This window comes from Lynx canadensis, chromosome C2 (genome assembly GCF_007474595.2).
Source record: "Lynx canadensis isolate LIC74 chromosome C2, mLynCan4.pri.v2, whole genome shotgun sequence".
Classification (NCBI taxonomy): Eukaryota; Metazoa; Chordata; class Mammalia; order Carnivora; family Felidae; genus Lynx; species Lynx canadensis.
This window is the reverse complement of record NC_044311.2, coordinates 32558291-32577216: the sequence shown is the minus strand read 5'-3', so window position 1 is coordinate 32577216 and position 18926 is coordinate 32558291. Positions and strand designations below refer to the sequence as shown.

The following is an 18926-nucleotide window of genomic DNA, read 5'->3' as shown; positions in this document are numbered from 1 at the left end:
TAAGGTCTCAGACACTCAGAGGAATGACCCAGCTGAGCAGTAGCTCAGTTCCCTGAAAGGATGCTGTTTAACTGGTCCTCCAACCACTGAGAGGGATAAGATGAAGCTGGTTGGGGATGGAGGAGTGCCAAAAGAAGCTCAAGGCTGAGATCAATTGCTGCTGCTGAAGCAAAGGACTATTGCTTACCGCTGGGTAACAATGACAGAAACTGCAAACAAATAGAAAGGTGGAAATCCTTTCTCCCCTTCTGTCCTCCAGTCTCCCTCTAATGGCTTTTATTGGTGGGACCTAGTGAGACACCAGCTGGCACAGGAAAAATGTTCTTTGCAGGGTCTGAGCCATTGCATCACAGAGGAAAGTACAGAAGGGTGAATTTGGAGCTAAGATACCTCAATAACAGTACCTTAATAACCATATTAACATTTGTTGTGCTAAATTAGTAAAAATTGCCCAAATTAGACCCAAATTAATACTTTTACAGACTTGTATGCTTTTATACTGGTATGCTTATATGCTTTTACAGACTTGTATGCCCCTCTGAAAAGAATTTCAAGTTACCATGTTATAACAATTTTCTGCTATACTGTGATTCCTGTTACTGTCTTTAGTAAAGAGTACCTTTACGGCAGCTCACATATGTACTTGCTACAAAATCATAAACAAGGACAGTTTTGGAAAAGATTTGTAAAACTGAGGATAAATAGACCCTGCCCCCACATTACATCTCCCACAATTAGGCACAAAAAGGCATAGACCAAGTAGAGCTGTCAAGAATCCAGTCTTCTCCCTACTTCCCTTTTGTATGCGTTACTTAATGTAGCCTTAGCAAAGAGAAGACAAATTTCCTATTTGAAAGTAGGACAACCACTATGGTCACTGAAAAAGCAACACTATTCCTTTGTTCCTTCTTTCTTGCCTCAACTCAAGCTTCCTTACCCAACCCAATCACCCCTAGTTTTCTTTTTTCTTTAAATGTTTTTTTTTTTTCCAAATGTATATTTATTTTTGAGAGATCTCAAGCAGGGGAAGGGCAGAGAGAGGGAGACAGAAGATCTGAAGCAGACTGTGCTGACAGTGGTGAGTCTGATGTGGGGCTCAAAGCCACAAACCATGAGATCATGACCTGAGCCAAAGTCAGACACTCAACCAACAGAGCCACCCAGGCACCCCTCACCTCTAGTTTTCTAATATAAATAGGTGACAAAACAGGGCTTGGTATTAAGCATTTTACCTTATTGTGTACTTTTCAAAAATGAATATTTTTGAATATTGAAGGATTTTTGTTGAACACTTGTAGAACATTGGGCATGAACATTTTTTTAGGACAACAGACGTTCCATTCAAAAGGGGTCATTTCCTCAAGTCTTATGTTCTTTAGTGATGAAAGTTAACATTCTCCTACCACAATTACCTTTTGTTAATAACAGTAAAGACACTGGGTTCATGATGTTTCACATATTTATTACTATTTGTTTTTGAATATATTAGACTAGAACTTTCTACATCTGCATATATTAATTATATATTATATAGCATTCTGTCACTTATACAACACAAAACATTTATAGGTAAACATTAAAATGGCAGTGTACCTATGAATAAGTGAATGTTAACAAAATAATAATCAAGTCTTCACTTGATGGGAGAGTCTAGGATTTCCTGATAATCCTGCCTTCTTAAATTCCTCCAATAAAGTTTATAACCAGCAAGGACAAAAACACTAATCATAATGATTACCCCTCCAAAAACATCATAGACACTAGGAAATATGTGTAACACTAGAAGCTGCAAGACCATAGCTACTACAATCTCCAGGTGTTGCACTGTGCTGACCAAAGCTGGATGGAATTTGTCCAAGGCATAATAAACTCCTAAGAATGCTGCAGTAGAACAGACACATATGGCAATGAGATAACTCCAGGTTTCTCCATCTAATGGGATGATGGGTTCTTGAAGAACAAACATAGTAGATATTCCCCAGATTGTCCCAGTCCAACCAAAGGTAAATAGTGCAGTCCACATGCTAATCTTCTCTTTAATGGATCTGTATACTATCATGGAAAGAGCAGTGGTCAGTCCAGCCATCACAGTCATAGTATACCCAAAGGCTTCTTTCCAGGCATTTAACAAAGAATTGTCTTCATCAACAATGTTGGGGATCATGACAAGACAAACACCTAAGATGCTGCAAACAACAGTAGCCATGTCAACATAAGCCATTTTCTCATCCACAAGTAAAAAAGCCAGAATGGCACTGAAGACTGTGGTTGTGGCTCTCCACATAGTGGTCCCATTGCTGGGAGGAACTATTGAAAATGATGTATAAGCACAGGTGATAGAAATGACATTGCATACACCATAAAAGAAGAGTCGTAATCTGTATCCACTGGGTCCAAAGGGCGCCTCCTGGTAGTAACACACAACTAACACAGACAAGACCTGCAAGACAGAACGGATAAAAATCAGTTCTAGAGATGGAACTTTAGAACGGTCAGAAACAAGCCTAGTGATAAGAGCTACACATCCATGAGCCAAAGCAGATCCAAACAGCACTATCCACATTTTTCTGGATTGAAAAATGTTTTTTTCTGCAAAGCTCTGGAATTGTCCAATATCATCCGTCATTGGGTCTTCCGTTGGTGGAGGTCGAGTATCCATGGTTCCAAAGAAAGTTCTTCCTTTTCTTTTCATTTCACTCAGTAGGCCTTTCTTTGGATTTTCTTCCAAAAAATTTCCATAGTCTTCATTAATTTCTTCATATCCATCATCCCCAGGCTGGGGATAATGAGAAGTATATTTCACCATCACAGTGTTGGGATGTATTTTCACCCGTTTTTTAACTGGATGTTTTTTGGAGGGAGAGGTATCCATTTCTTCAGATAAGCAATTCTATTTAAGAAAAAAAAAGACAAGTGTACACATTCATTCAGTGGAAATTTAGTTTTAATTTCTATTATAATCATACACACCAATTTAATAATAGAAAGTAGAGGTTGTAACAGGAGTTTTTAAAAAAAGTAATAGGAAGAGAAGATCTGGCTGTGCCTTATCAGATGTAGGAGGCCCAAGAAAATTGTCTGCACTTTTTTCACTTTTATTCTATGTCTGCCCCTATTTCTCATTCTGCTTATTCTTTGTCTCGTGCAGCCCCATTGCTTATGTTTACACCTCAAACAACTGATATTTTCCCATCTTTTCATTCCTACGTGTTTCTCCACTCATCCAATAAGAAAAACACAGAAAAGTAAGTAACAACTTAGATAAAATCTTTCCTTTCTACTGTGTTCCTTGTCTATTATAAATTTTAAATGGATAAGTCCAATGTTTTTTGAATAATCCCTTCTGTATAATATCACATTTAGCTCTATATTACTAATTATTGTCTTTTAAACATTTATTCTGGGCTCCCCATACATATTTAGATAGACAAAAATTAGAAAATAAATAAAATGGGGTGCCTGGGTGGCTTGGTCAGTTAAACATCTGACTCTTGACCTCAGCTCAGATCTTGATCTAGGGGTTATGAGTTCAAGCCCCACGATGGGCTCCGTGCTAGGTGTGGAGGCTACTTAAAAAATAATAAATAAATAAACAAACAAACAAATAAATAAGTGGATTTAGTGACAGTCATGCATTGATGGTGTGTATTACATCTCTGATGAGCAATTGGTTAATATGTTTTAAGATTTTGACTGAAACTACTCTTTAACTCAGCAATATCACTTCTTTTTTTTTTTAAAGGAGCTTCAAGGTTTTTTGTTGTTGTTGTTGTTCACTGTTTATTTATTTATTTTTGAGAGAGCACAAGTGGGGAGAGGGGCAGAGAGAGAAAGGAAGACAGAGAATCTGAAGCAGGCTCCAGGCTCTGAGCTGTCAGCATAGAGCCCAATATGGGGCTTGAACCCATGAACTGTGAGATCACGACCTGAGTCAAAGTTAGACACTTAACCAACTGAGCCACCCAGGCACCCCCTCAGCAATATCACTTCTAAGATTTTATCCTGAAGAATTGACCACAAGATGCTTTTTATCTTATGTGTTTAAAAAAAGGAAAAATAATACATTTTTATATGTGCTTATATAACATATAGAAATTATGGAAAGATACAAAGTAAACTAACAATTATTAGGGTAGAACAAGGAACAAGAATGGAGGAAAACATTTTTACTGTATACTTTTTTGTATTTTTATTTTTGAATCACAATATTGTTCAAAAAATTAGATTATAAACTAAAACAAAATGTTCTGCTATTTTAGAAAAAGAGCATACAAAAAATTATGGAAAAAAAATGTATGAATAGGAGGGTTCATTGTAGCTTACCCCAATGTCCCTTCATAAATTAAAATACTATGCTATACATCCATTAAAAACAAGACAGATCTTTATTGACACTGAAAGATGTCCATGACATTTTGTTGAGTAGGAAAAAAGCTTGTTGTAAGGATTAAATGAGATAACGCATATAAAAAATTTGGCACAGTGCAGGCACATCATGAATCCTCAGTAAATGTTGGCAAGAATTCAGATTCCTTTTACTTATAATTAACTCTCTTAAAACACTAGGTATCTTCTACATTGTTTCTTTCTTCAAGACTTGTATCTGTTCACTCAGTTCTGTTTTCTGTTCATTCTCTCTCTTTTTCTAAGAACAGTTTCCTATTTCCTTCCCAATGATTTCTCCCTTCTAAAAAAAAAAAAAAAGAAGGAAACCTTTTTATTTTTTTGTCCTTATAACATACTCCCTGTCCTTGCCAAAAACTCACCAGTTCCAGGATCTTAAACCATGGTCTAGAAATCAAATCCTATTTTGTTCTTTGACACCATCTGGGTAGCCAACTGTTTCATTCCTCTTTACTCTTTTCTCTTCTAAACAACACCATCTTCAGTTGGAAGAAGTCATTTTAAAAAACACCACCTGTACATCCAAGTTTTTCACTTTCCTAGCCTGGACCTCCTACTTACAGTCATTCCTGCATATTGCTATCAAGCCAATATGATGTTCTTTTCTTCCAACTTTTTTTAAAATTTATTTTGAGAGAGGGGCGCCTGGGTGGTGCAGTCGGTTAAGCATCCGACTTCAGCCAGGTCACGATCTCGCGGTCCTTGAGTTCGAGCCCCGCGTCAGGCTCTGGGCTGATGGCTCAGAGCCTGGAGCCTGTTTCCGATTCTGTGTCTCCCTCTCTCTCTGCCCCTCCCCTGTTCATGCTCTGCCTCTCTCTGTCCCAAAAATAAATAAAAAACGTTGAAAAAAAATTTAAAAAAAAAAATTTATTTTGAGAGAGAGAGAGAGAGAGCACACACAAGTGGGGGAGGGGCAGAGAGAGAGAGGGAGGGAGAGAGAATCCCAAGCAGGCTCCACACTGCCAGCGCAGAGACCAACGTGGGGCTCGAACTCATGAATTGTGAGATCATGACCCAAACCAAAGTGAAGAGCCAGACGCTTAACCAACTGAGCCACCCAGGTATTCCTTTTTTCTTCCAACTTTTATCATGTTGTGACTTCAGCTTCAATAATCCCAAATTGAATAGTCTTCATCTCCCACATAGATTTTCCTTCCCTAACCTCCTCATTTTTGTTTGCGATACCACCATTTCTCCAGTTCCCCAAACTAGAAACCAGGGAATACTCTCAATTATCCTTTTTGCTGTTATACTTCCATTTGGTCATCAATCTTACTGTTCTTGTCTTTGAAATATTTCTGATTTTTCCTTTCTTCTCCAATTCCATTTTACCTTTGTGATTCTGGATCAGGTTATTGTGAATTCCTATCTAGAATATTGCAACAGCATCCTAACTAGACCCCTTAAATCCTAACCCTTCTCCCTTAAAATCCGTCTATATTACACCACTGCCACTTTAGTCTGTCTTTAAAAGAGTCAAAACAAAACAAAAATTTCCCTTAAGCTTTCCCCACTTAAGAACCTACAGTGATTTTTTTTTTTTCCTGGCTACCTCACTGAATCTCAACTCTTTTGCTTGGCTCTCCAGACCCTACCTCATCTAGCCCCTATCAGTACTTGACTCCTTAACACACATACTGCTGTGATCAGTCCAGTGCCCTCCCTGACCTCACTCCCTACATGTACATGTCTAAGTCTTTATACTCATGAGTTTCCTCTGTTCCAACTTTCTAAACACTGCTCATTTTTTAAGAAGGGCCAGTCCAAATTTTGCCTTTTAGAAACAAGCCTTCCCTGGTCACTCTAGCCTCTTATTTTTTTCCTTTCTTGTTTAACATCTGCAGTAGTTCTTCTAATTTTTGTAATCTAATCATTTTATTATTCAGTTGTCTCAGGTCGGTGGCATTTCATCTCCAGCTACTGTACTCAAATTTCTATCTTAAAATCTCCTTTCCTTGCGGGGCACCTGGGTGACTCAGTAGGTTAAGCGTCCAACTTCGGCTCAGGTCATGATCTCACAGTTTGTGAGTTCGAGCTCTGTGTCAGGCTCTGTGCTGACAGCTCAGAGAGAGGAGCCTGGTTCGGATTCTGTGTCTCCCTCTCTGTTCCTTCCCACACGCACTCTGTCAAAAATAAAGATAAAAGAAAATTTTTTTTTTTTTTTAAATTTTTTTTTTCAACGTTTTTATTTATTTTTGGGACAGAGAGAGACAGAGCATGAACGGGGGAGGGGCAGAGAGAGAGGGAGACACAGAATCGGAAACAGGCTCCAGGCTCCGAGCCATCAGCCCAGAGCCCGACGCGGGGCTCGAACTCACGGACCGCGAGATCGTGACCTGGCTGAAGTCGGACGCTTAACCGACTGCGCCACCCAGGCGCCCCAAGAAAATTTTTTTTAATCTCCTTTCCTTGCTAGTCAGCAAGTATCTTGATGACATCTCCGTTAGAACGCATAACTTCTCATGTGCTACCCATTGTTAAAGTTTTGTCTTATATCCATTAAAAGCTTTCTCCTTCCCATTGCAGGCCAGATTTATAGCTCCAGGGGCACGGACAGGGAGAGAATGTATTCTGCCATTTTGCTCCTTCTCCCATTCCCTCCCTTTGGAGTCTGTGGGACGGTGGTGACTCTGCCTCTGGGACACCTCTTCCATTTCCGTATTCTAGGCTCTAGCTCCCCTGGTATATTGGCACAGGGAGAAAGGAAAAGGAAAAGAACACATGTTTTATATTGGCTCCAGTTACGTGGCTTTTTGATGTATAAACTTGGCTGTGCCGAACTACATTCCCTAGTTATTTAATCGAAACTAATCTGGGTGTTGCTGTGAAGGTATTTTGCAGATGTGAGAAAAATCCCTAATCAGTGACTTTAAGCTAATCAAAAGAAAGTGTACTCTGTATGGGCCTGACCTGATTGGGTGAGCCCTTTAAAAGAGGGCTTAGGCTTTTCTTGGGTTTGGATATTCCAAATATTTAACTCCCTTAGGGTTACAGCCTACTCTCCATCTTCTTTCCTCATTGCCAGTGGGCAAAGCTTCAGCCTGTGCTCATGGGATTCCAACATGTTCTTGATCTTCTCTTCCTGACTGCCTGCCCTACAGACTTCAGACTTGTTTATCCAGTCCCCACAATTATATTAGCCAATTCCTCGTAATAAATCTCTTACTGATTCTGAGTCTCAGGTTGAACCCTGATTCTGACAACATGTTGGAATTCATTCTTTGATTGTTGTCTTTGTTTCTCTGTTAGCTCTGATAGGTCACTGATACTTTCTAGGTTGTAGGTATCCAAATTCAGGCTATCTTGGGGAAATTTTGTAGGGCCTCCCCAGTGCATAAATCCCTGATGTGACAGCACCTCCTCCCCTAGGGCTTATGGCCCACAGATTTTTGCTGCTAGGTCCTCTTCCCTGGAGGACATCTCTCTTGGGCAGGCACCAACAGTATTTACCGGAAACACATACCCTTATCACTCAGTGGAGTGTGCCGCTGTCCCCTTCTCTCCAACTTTATTTCTCTTCATTCAAACAAGCAAAGGGCAAATTAAAATGTGCTATCTAAGCAGACTTAGAAATGGAGAATGAGAAGGCACACTCAATCATCACACATAACGATCTGGTAACCTTTACCCTCAGTCAGCTATAAGAGGGGACTTGCCTCTCCTTTCTCCCATTAGGAAAAAGCATAACGTTTTTCTTAAACCAAAGACCATAAAGATAATATGATCCCTGTGACAGATAATATTTTTCAAAGAGAACCACAAATCTAATATCTCCTATACTACATGTTTGATTGTGTTTTGTTTTGTTAAATGTGAATTTGACATTATTAAATAGAGAGGTAGGGTCTATATCCCCTCCCATTAAAAGTAGGTAGGCTTCCGTGACTGTTTCAACCAATAGAGTATGGCACAAGTGGCATATTGTGACTTCTGAGGTGAGGTCATAAAAAGTGAAACCGCTATGCCTTCCTCTGGTAGCTCTGAGGCTACCAAGGTGTGAGGATGCTCAAACTAGCCCATGTAGAGAAACCACATAGAATGGTTCTGAAACTATATAAAGAGAGAGAAATGCCTGGCCACGCCCCAGCCCCCAGCTGCTCTAACCCCTTGCTGTTCCAACTGTAGCCACCCATCTGATTTCAAGTATATAAGAGACCCTGAGTCAGAATCTCCCTGCCAAGTCCTTTCCAAATTCCTGATCTACAGAAACTATGACAGATAATAAAATGATTGTTGTTTAAGTTACTCAGCTTTGGAGTGATTTGTTACCTGTGGTAGATACCTGGAACACCAGTTATCCAGTGCCTTCCCCAGTATTTTAAGGAATGGGAAGGAGTAGGGATCTCAGTGATAATTAAAGGAAAGGCCTCTTATATCTGGCCCTAACTGATGGACTTTCAAAAGTGGAGCATTTTGCCCTCCATTGTAAGATCATGGACACTAATTCCAAGATAAAAGTTTTATTCTACACCCTATTAGGCATACATTAGTGTATTTAACCTTAGTCCACCTGCATACTTTAAACTATTATTCGCATGGTGAAATTTTTGTTCATTTCTATTCATGAATTAGTTTATGACAGATATATTACTGGTATCTGTCAACACTATTAAATTTATATTGTGTCCCACTGATTCAAAAACCATCTTATAGGGGTGCCTGGGTGGCTCAGTCAGTTAAGTGTCCGACTTGATTTTGGCTCAGGTCATGATCTCACAGCTCATGGGATTGAGCCCCACACTGACAGCGCGGAGCCTGCCTGGGATTCTCTTTCTCCTTCTCTCTCTGCCTATCCCCTGGGTGCATGGGAGCTCTCTCTCTCTCTCTCTCTCTCTCTCTCTCTCTTCCTTTCTGTCTCAAAATAAATAAACAGTTTTTAAAAAAATACAAAAGCAATCTTATACTAAAGAGATACATAATAATCTTCTTCAGTCTCTCTAGTTTTGATTTAATTATAGTTTTCATAAAAAACAGTTCTTGAAAAGAACCTGAAATCCTGACTAGTTCTTACATTTTTGCACATGTAAGTCAACATGTATTCACTTCAATCAATATTAATTGAGGTACCATAAACTCAGCATCATGCTAGGCTCTATAAATATAAAGATAAAATAGGCATGGTTCCTGCACTCAGAGAGCTCATAGACTAGTGGAAGAGACAAGTAAAGTCAAATTTATTATTTTAATAAGTTAATAATGCAAGCAACTATATGAAGTTCAGGGAGAGGCTGGAGCACATACAAAGGGCATCTAACCCAGATAAAGGGGAATCTTAGCAAGTTTCCAGGTGAAAAGGATACCTGAATTGGGACTTTATGCATATGTGACAATTCGTCAAGTAAAAAGGAGGAGAAAAAAATTTTTTTCTAGAGATAAGAAATTTAAAAGTCAGAAAAGTTGGTTTTTAGTTCTGGCTCTGCCACCAACTAAAGTAATAATTTTTCTATTTCAAGAGAAAGAGCTTTAGATGGTATTCATTGGGATCTTTTGATTCAACTCTCTTTAAAATCAGTTTGTGTTTTTTTTAAATGTTTATTGATTGATTGATTGATTGATTGACAGAGAGAAAGACAGACAATCCCAAGCAGGCTCTGTGCTGTTAGTGCAGAGCCTGACACAAGGCTAAAATGCTTGACACAAATGGATTAAAAGGATGCACAGTTTGGTGTCTGCTTGAACAATGGGGACAAATCAGTGTGGTCAGCCTGAAACCAATATTTTTTTCCAAAAGAGGTTCTGTTTCCTAAGCTACATTCCGCAACATAAGGCCCATGATTAATTCTCTCCCAAGGTTGAGAAAATTAACACTGACATCCCTACTGTCTTGGTAGGAATCCTTGGGTCAATACCCTTATTATACTTTAAGCAAATGCTACTTGGTAGTGAGAGTTTCTTTCTTTAGTGACCAGACTGATCCCTACAGTGGTAAAAAGTATTAGCTATAAAACTGGCAACTACAATTTGATTATAATATTAGTGGTTTAAATGTAGGTACTAATGTAACATTTGACACATATGAATAAAATTGGCTTTTAAATAAACAAAAAGAACTAATAGGTTAGTACCTTAAACCTGAGCAGCCTCGCCCTACAATAGCTTATTAACCCAATTTGCTTTGACAGTCTTGCCCCTGAGTGAAAATGATCACCTAACCGATCACCTAAAAGGGAGGACACAACAACTACCTTTCCAGGATATCGTGAGACATTAGGACATGCACAGGTTCTGTGCTGTTAAATGTACCTCCTGAGAGAAGCCATTCCTCCCTCCAAAATGATGATGGGGGCCCATGTTCTGAGGCCCCAAAGGCTGTCAGCACGATTCTACCCATCCTTAGGCTGAACCCTGGCTGGCATAACTCTTAACACCCCTCTTTGAATAAGGATTCTTCTCCCTTCCCCACTGCAATTCCTAAAGTCAGGGTGGCTAGAGGCAGCATTTAAGTTTGCTTGTAATTTATTAATACTCCTTGAGCCTGCACCTTTGTGTGCAAAGGCACACTGCTTTAGAGAAAAAAGAACTTGCTTCTAAACTCCCATCTCTCAAACTAGAAAATCACTTCTTAAACTAATAGAGTTTGAGAGACAAGAATATTGATAATAAGTACGAAATAACAGAGTAGAAGATAAAGGACATGCCTTTTCTTGCATCAGGCACACTTAGGAAGTGAAGAATTTATCAGAAGTAATTGCCTTTCTTATAAGGTGTGATAATATTCATGTTGCATGTAAGTAGCAAATAATAAAATCAAATCATGAAACTGAACAGTTTATGAAGATGTAAAAGAGGGCCTACAGGAAAAGTTAATTGTATAAGACTTCAATCAAATACTCAGGTTATATAGGAGCCCACCATAGGCAAATTTGACAGAAGAATAAATAATAAAAGAGGAGACATATAGTCTCCTATAGTATAGACATATACTACAGTCATATAGTAGTCTCCTATGGTGAACCAACTGAATATTACCTCTATAAAAATATAAAAGGAAATTTCTGGAGCAAATTCTGAAAATCAGATGTATTACTTAGGACATATATACTATATGTAGTGGCAGAACTTGTAATAAAAATATCACTCATATTGCAACAGTTTATTGCTTGACAAAAAAAAGTCCATCGACCTCTCGCTTAGGAAAACAAAATATAAGGCAAATAATCATTTCCCCTTTTGTAATACTTGGATTAAAGCATCCTTGCAATGAGCTATCAGAAAGAGACTAAGAAGACAAAGAAAACCTTGATCTAGCCAGACACCACAACAATATTTTCAGCACTCTAACAGAAACAATCAAAATAGGATAAAAGCAAGAATGGAAAATCAAATAGAATAAAGAAAGGCAAAACTAATGGCTCTAAAATCTAGGAAAACAGAAGGAAGAAGGAAAGGTGGAAGAAGTCAGTAACAGTAATAACATCAATAGGCAGGTATACTGATATTTACATTTGTATAGATACCGTGCTAAGCACTAAACATGGGTTAACTCAGCTTTGAGAGGAAGTGAAACCTTAGGAGGTTTAGGAGTAGGGAAGCATTGAAGAAACAATTAAAAATTTGGAGAAAGCTAATGGCCTACCTCACTTTGAACTGAAAGAACTTAAAAGGAGGTAAAAGAAACTAATTTGGTAGACATTACTGAACACACTCCATGTGAAAGACACCAGGTAGGCTATGTGGCACAGAGCAGGTCAGTAGGTTCTATTGTTGAAAAGAATTTGTGCCAGAGGGTTGTTTAGAACTTTTTCACACAGTACCCAAAATTAGTCTCTCCTCCCTATTCTGCTCTCCTTTCCTCTTCCCAATTCCCTCCCTCTTCCCCTACTTTACATTCTCAGTTTGACTCCTGTCTCCCACAGGAGCCCTGTCTGACATTCTAGCCTGGAAGTAGCTGTTTTCATGCAAATAATCTCAAGAAAAATATTTATCTCATTGCCTTAATGACAAAGTATTATCACCATCAGGATCACATTCTGCTTTCATAGTAGACAAAACTATTTTTATTTTCCAAAAATCATAAGTTTTCTGATAGGTAATAGGAGTGATGATGACAAAATATCTGTATGGAAAGTAGGAGAAAAATCTCAATCACAAGACCACTTCTGCCACAGAGAATCCCACCCGAAAACCTGGCTTCTTGCCATCCAAACTAGTTGTACACATTTTCACTCCTTTGGGCCTTTTCCCTGTGCCACTCAGCCTCTGCCTCCTTTTGTCATTTTGTTCTCTTTGTGTATGACAATGTTAAGTTTTAAAAGGTAGTGGTTCCTGGGGCATCTGGGTGGCTCAGTCGGTTAAGCATCCGACTTCAGTTCAGGTCATGACCTCATGGTGCATGAGTTCAAGCCCCGTGTCAGGCTCTGTGCTGACAGTTTTGAGCCTGGAACCTGCTTTGGATTCTGTGTCTCCCTCTCCCTCTGCCCACCCCCCTCTCTTTCTTTCTCTCTCTCTCAAAATAAATAAACATTTAAAAAGTTAAAAAACTAAAATAAAATAAAAATAAAAAGTAGTGGTTCCCCCATGTGTATTTGGTGGGCAGGGTTGGGAGTAGGAGAGGACAACCTATGTGCCCGAACAGATGAATGGCTAAAGAAAATGTGATATATTCATACAATTGAATATTATTCAGCCATAAAAAGGAATGAAGTTCTAACAAATACTACAACATGGACAAACCTTGAAGACATTATCTTAATTGAAACAAGCCAGACATAAAAGGATAGCTGTTGTATAATTTCACTTAAATGAGGTATTTAGAATAGACAAATTGTTAAAAACAGGAAATAGATTAGAAGTTACCAGGGCCTGGGAGGATGGGAAATGGGGAATTATGCTTAATAGTTACAGAGTTTCTGTTTGGGATAAGGAAAATGGTTTGGAAATAGTGACAATTGCACAATATTGAGAATGTAACTAATGGCATTGAATTATATACACTTAAACATGGCAAATATGGTAATTTTTGTGTTATGCATATTTGACCACAAGTTTTAAAATTAGAAAAGGCATGGGCACCTGGGTAGCTCAGCTGGTTGAGCAGACTACGGCTCAGGTCATGATCTAGCAGTTCATGAGATCGAGCCCAGCATTGGGCTCTGTGCTGACAGCTCAGAACCTGGAGCCTGCTTCAGATTCTGTGTCTCCCTCTCTTTGCCCCTCCCCCGTTTGCACTCTGTCTCTCTCTGTCTCTGTCTCTCTCTTTCTCAAAAATAAATAAAAGCATTAAAAATTTTTTTAATTTATAATTTAAAAAGGCGGGGGTGGGGCGGTGTGTGAGGGAGTTGTGGTTCCTCCTGTGTGGCTTGGAGGTGAGGGGGGAGGCAGTGCTAGGCACTGGTATTTTTTAAAACCTCCCTAGTTATCCGAATGTATAATTTCCTTGTGCAAGAACCACCTGAATAAATTATCCAAGGGCCCTTCTGGTTTTAAGATTTAACGAATGTGTTACTGCATAACTGAAGAAGACAGTAGCACAGGGCTAGAAAGTTACAACAAATCAAAACAAAACAGATAGTGAAGCCAGACTGCCTGGATTTGAATCTTAGCTACAGAACTTATTAAAATTATGACTTTCAGCAACTTGTTTTAACCTCTTTGCCTATTTCTTCTGTAAAATTGCGATAATAATATTACCTCATAGGGTAGACTGAATATTAAATCGGTTAATACAAAAACTTGGTATCTGACATTGAGCAAGTGCTCAATTAATTTTAGTTTTTCTTTCACATTATTCTATCTGCCTGGAATGATCTGGTCCTCCTTTTTGTCCTTGTCTATCTATTGAGTTCACATCTGTGCTTTAGTGGTTTGCCCAAGTGTTACTTCCTCCTTTGCAGTCTTCCTTGACCTCTCCCACCTTTGTGCCCTCACTATCCCTACATTCATTTGTTTCTATCCTATCTTTCCCACCAGATGGTACACTTCTGGATAGCAGACTTTCATGCCATTTTATCCTCAGCTCCTAACACAGTAGCTGGCACATCCTGGCACTCAGTAAATATTTGTTGGCTGGAATGAAATGGATTTGAAAACCAAGAGGGAGACATGGAAAAGAATAGGGAATGATGTTAAGACTACTGACATCTCAAATAGCAAAAGCGAACTTGAGAAAGAAGAACAAAGCCGGAGATGTCATGCTCTCAGATTTCAAACTACAGTACAAAGCTACAGTAATCAAGACCCATATATCAATGGAATAGAAAAGAGATCCCAAAAATAAGTCCACACATATATGGCCAATTAATCTATAACAAAGGACACAAGGGTATACAAGGGGGAAAGGCAGTGTCTTCAATAAATGGTAATGGGAAAATTGGACAGCTACATGCAAAAGAATGAAACTGGACCACTGTCTTGCACCATATACAAAACCAAATTCAAAATGGATTAAAGACTTGAATGTAAGACCTGAAACCATAAAATTCCCAGAAGAAACCATAGGCAGTAAACTCTTTGACACTGGTCTTAGAAATATCTTTTGGGGCTAGTCTTCTTAGGCAAGGGCAACAAAAGCTAAAATAAAGGGAATTACATCAAGCTAAAAAGCCTTTGTACAGCAAAGGAAAGCATTAACAAAACAAAATGGCAAACTCCTGATTCAGAGAAGACATTTACAAATCATACAACCTATAAGGGGTTAAAATCCAAAATATATAAAGAACTTATGCAACTTAATATTTAAAAAAATAGGTTGAAAAATGGGCACAGGACTTGAGTAGACATTTTTCCAAAGAAGACATACAGATAGAAAACAGGCACATGAAAAAATGCTCAACATCACTAATCATCAGTGAAATGCAAATCAAAACCATAATGAGATATCACTCATACAACCCACATATAATCAGGTTGGCTATTATCAGGAATGCAAAAAACAGTAAGTGTTGGTGAGAATGTGGAGAAAAGGGAACCCTCGAACACTGTTGGGAATGTAAATTGGTGCCACCACTATGGAAAAACGGTATGAAGATTCCTCAAAAAATTAAAAATATAACTACCATACAACCCAGCAATCCCACTTCTGGGTATTTATCTGTAGAAAACAAAAACACCAATCTATGTTCACTGCAGCATTATGTACAATAGCCAAAATATGGAAGTAACCTAAGTGCCCATTGATAGATGAATGGCTAAAGATGTGGTATATATATATATATATATATATATATATATACCATATATATATATATATAGTATATGTATATGTGTATATATATATATATATGGTGTATATATATATATATATATACCACAGAATATGACTCAGCCATTCAAAAAGAATGGAATCTTACCATTTGTAAGACTGGACCTAGAGGGTATTATGTTAACTGAAATAAGTCAGATAGAGAAAGACAAATATGATATGATTTCACAAATCTAAAGAACAAAACAAACAGATTCATAGATACAAGAAACAAACTGTTGGCTACCAGAGAGGGGAGGAGTTCGGGGTGGTAAAATAGGTAAAGAGTATTAAGAGAAACAAACTATTTTATTTATAAAATAAATAAGTCATGAGGATGAAAAATACAGCATAGGGAATATAGTCAATAATATTATAATAACTTTGTATGGTGACAGATGGTGGCTAGACTTATTGTGAGGATCAACTTGTAATGTTTAAAAATACCAAACTGCTATGGTGTATACTTGAAACTAGTAGAATATTATATGTCAGATATACTTCAATAAAAAAGATAAAGGAAAAAAGACTACTGACATCTCTATAGGATCTCGTAGGCCCAGATATCCACTCAATCATTAATAGTCTTGGGTGACTGAAAGCCTTGCTTCCCTTGATAACACTACAGAAATTTTCCCTATTTTCTGCCTTTACCCTCTGTATTAGTGAGGGTTCTCCACAGAAACAGAATCAATAGGATGTGCATATACAGCCATATGTTGGAGAAATTGAAGGTTCGGTTCCAGACCATCCCAATAAAGCAAATACTGCTATAAAGCAAATCAAACAAATTTTTTGGTTTTCCCATGTGTATAAAACTAATGTTTACAGGCACCCTGGCGGTTCAGTCTGTTAAGTGCCCAACTCTTGATTTTGGCTCAGGTCATTACTTCATGGTCATGATCTCACATTTTTAAAAAATGTTTATTTGAAAGAGAGAGAGAGTGAGCAGGGGAGGGACTTGTCTCAGTGTTGATGGCTGCTGACAGATCAGATGGTGATTGCTGAAGTTTGGGGTGTCTGGTGCAATTTCTTAAAATAAGACAATGAAGTTTGCTGCATCTGTTAACTCTCATTTAACAAGATCTCTGTAGCACGTGATGCTGTTTGATAGCATTTTACCCACAGCAGAACTTCTTTCAAAATTGGAGTCATCCCCTCAAATGATCCAGAGACTAAGTTCATGTGATATTCCAAATCCTCTGTTGTCATTTCAACAATTTTCATGACATCTTCACCAGGAGTAGATACCATCTTAAGAAACCACTCCTCGGGGCGCCTGGGTGGCGCAGTCGGTTAGGCGTCCGACTTCAGCCAGGTCACGGTCTCGCGGTCCGGGAGTTCGAGCCCCGCGTCGGGCTCTGGGCTGATGGCTCAGAGCCTGGAGCTTGTTTCCGATTCTGTGTCTCCCTCTCTCTCTGCCCCTCCCCCGTTCATGCTCTGTCTCTCTCTGTCCCAAAAATAAATAAACGTTGAAAAAAAAAAAATTTAAAAAAAAAAAAATAAAAAGAAACCACTCCTCTGCTCATCTATAAGAAGCAACTCCTTAGCCATTCAAGTTTTATCATGAGATTGCAGCAACGCAATCCCATCTTCAGGCTCCACTTCTAGTTGTCTTGCTATTTCTACCACATCTGTGATCAACTTCCTCCACTAAAGTCTTGAAACCCTCAAAGTCATCCACAAGGGTTAGAATCAACTTCTTCCAAACTCCTGTTAATGTTATTTTGACCTCTTCCCATGAATCACCAATGTTCTTCTTTTTTATTTTTAGTTTATTTATTTATTTTTGAGAGAGAGAGAGACAGCATGAGTGGGGGAGGAGCACAGAGAAGAGACAGAATCCCAAGCAGGCTCTGCACTGTCAGCATGAAGCTGTATGTGGGGCTCGAACTCACAAAATCGTAAGATCATGACCTGAGCCAAAACCAGGAGTCAGACGCTTAACCAACTGAGCCACCCAGACACTAATTTAAAAAAATATTTTTAACACCAACAATGAAGCAACAGAAAGAGAAATTAAGGAATCAATCCCATTTACAGTTGCACAAAAAACCATAAAATACCTAGGAATAAATCTAACCAAAGAGGTGAAAAATCTATACACTGAAAACTATAGGAAGCTTATGAAAGAAATTGAAGAAGACACAAAAAAATGGAAAAAGATTCCATACTCCTGGATAGGAAGAACAAATGTCAATACTACCCAAAGCAATCCACATATTCAATGCAATCCCAATCAAACTTGCACCAGCATTCTTCTCAAAGCTAGAACAAATAATCCTAAAATTTGTATGGAACCAGAAGAGATGCTGAATAGCCAAAGTAATCTTGAAAAAGAAAACCAAAGCAGGAGGTATCACAATCCCGGACTTCAAGCTATACTACAAAGCTGTAATCATCAAGACAGTATGGTACTGGCACCAAAACAGACACTCAGATCGATGGAACAGAATAGAGAACCCAGAAATGGACCCACAAACGTATGGCCAACTAATCTTTGACAAAACAGGAAAGAATATCCAATGGAATAAAGACAGTCTCTTCAGCAAGTGGTGCTGGGAAACCTGGACAGCGACATGCAGAAGAATGAACCCGGACCACTTTCTTACACCATACACAAAAATAAACTCAAAATGGGTGAAAGACCTAAATGTAAGACAGGAAGCCATCAAAATCCTCCAGGAGAAAGCGGGTAAAGACCTCTTTGATCTTGGCCGCAGCAACTTCTTACTCAACATGTCTCCAGAGGCAAGGGTAACAAAAGCAAAAATAAACTATTGGGACCTCATCAAAATAAAAAGCTTCTGCACAGCAAAGGAAACAACCAGCAAAACTAAAAGGCAACTGACAGAATGGGAGAAGATATTTGCAAACAACATATCAGATAAAGGGTTAGTATCCAAAATCTATAGAGAACTTATCAAACTCAACACCGGAAAAACAAAGAATGAAGAAATGGGCAAAAGACATGAATGGACACTTCTCCAAGGAAGACATCCAGATGGCCAACCGACACATGAAAAAATGCTTAACATCACTCATCATCAGGGAAATACAAATCAAAACCACAATGGGATGCCACCTCACACCTGTCAGAATGGCTAACATTAACAACTCAGGCAACAACAGATGTTGGCAACGATGCGAAGAAAGGGGATCTCTTTTGCATTGTTGGTGGGAATGCAAGCTGGTGCAGCCACTCTGGAAAACAGTATGGAGGTTCCTCAAAAAATTAAAAATAGAACTACCCTACGACCCAGCAAATGCACTACTAGGTATTTATCCAAGGGATACAGGATGCTGTTTCGAAGGGACACATTCACCCCAAAGTTTATAGCAG

General features: G+C 38.6%; 1 protein-coding gene across 1 annotated transcript in view; it reads right to left on the bottom strand.

Moving 5' to 3' along the window:
* Positions 1-1441: 1441 nt before the first annotated feature.
* Positions 1442-18926, bottom strand: part of SLC35G2 (solute carrier family 35 member G2) — a 46634-nt gene continuing 29149 nt past the window's right edge. The window contains exon 2 of the mRNA XM_030329634.1: positions 1442-2890. Within this exon, the coding sequence (XP_030185494.1) occupies positions 1634-2872 (1239 nt within the window). The 5' untranslated portion in view covers positions 2873-2890 and the 3' untranslated portion in view covers positions 1442-1633. The remainder of the gene's footprint in view (positions 2891-18926) is intronic.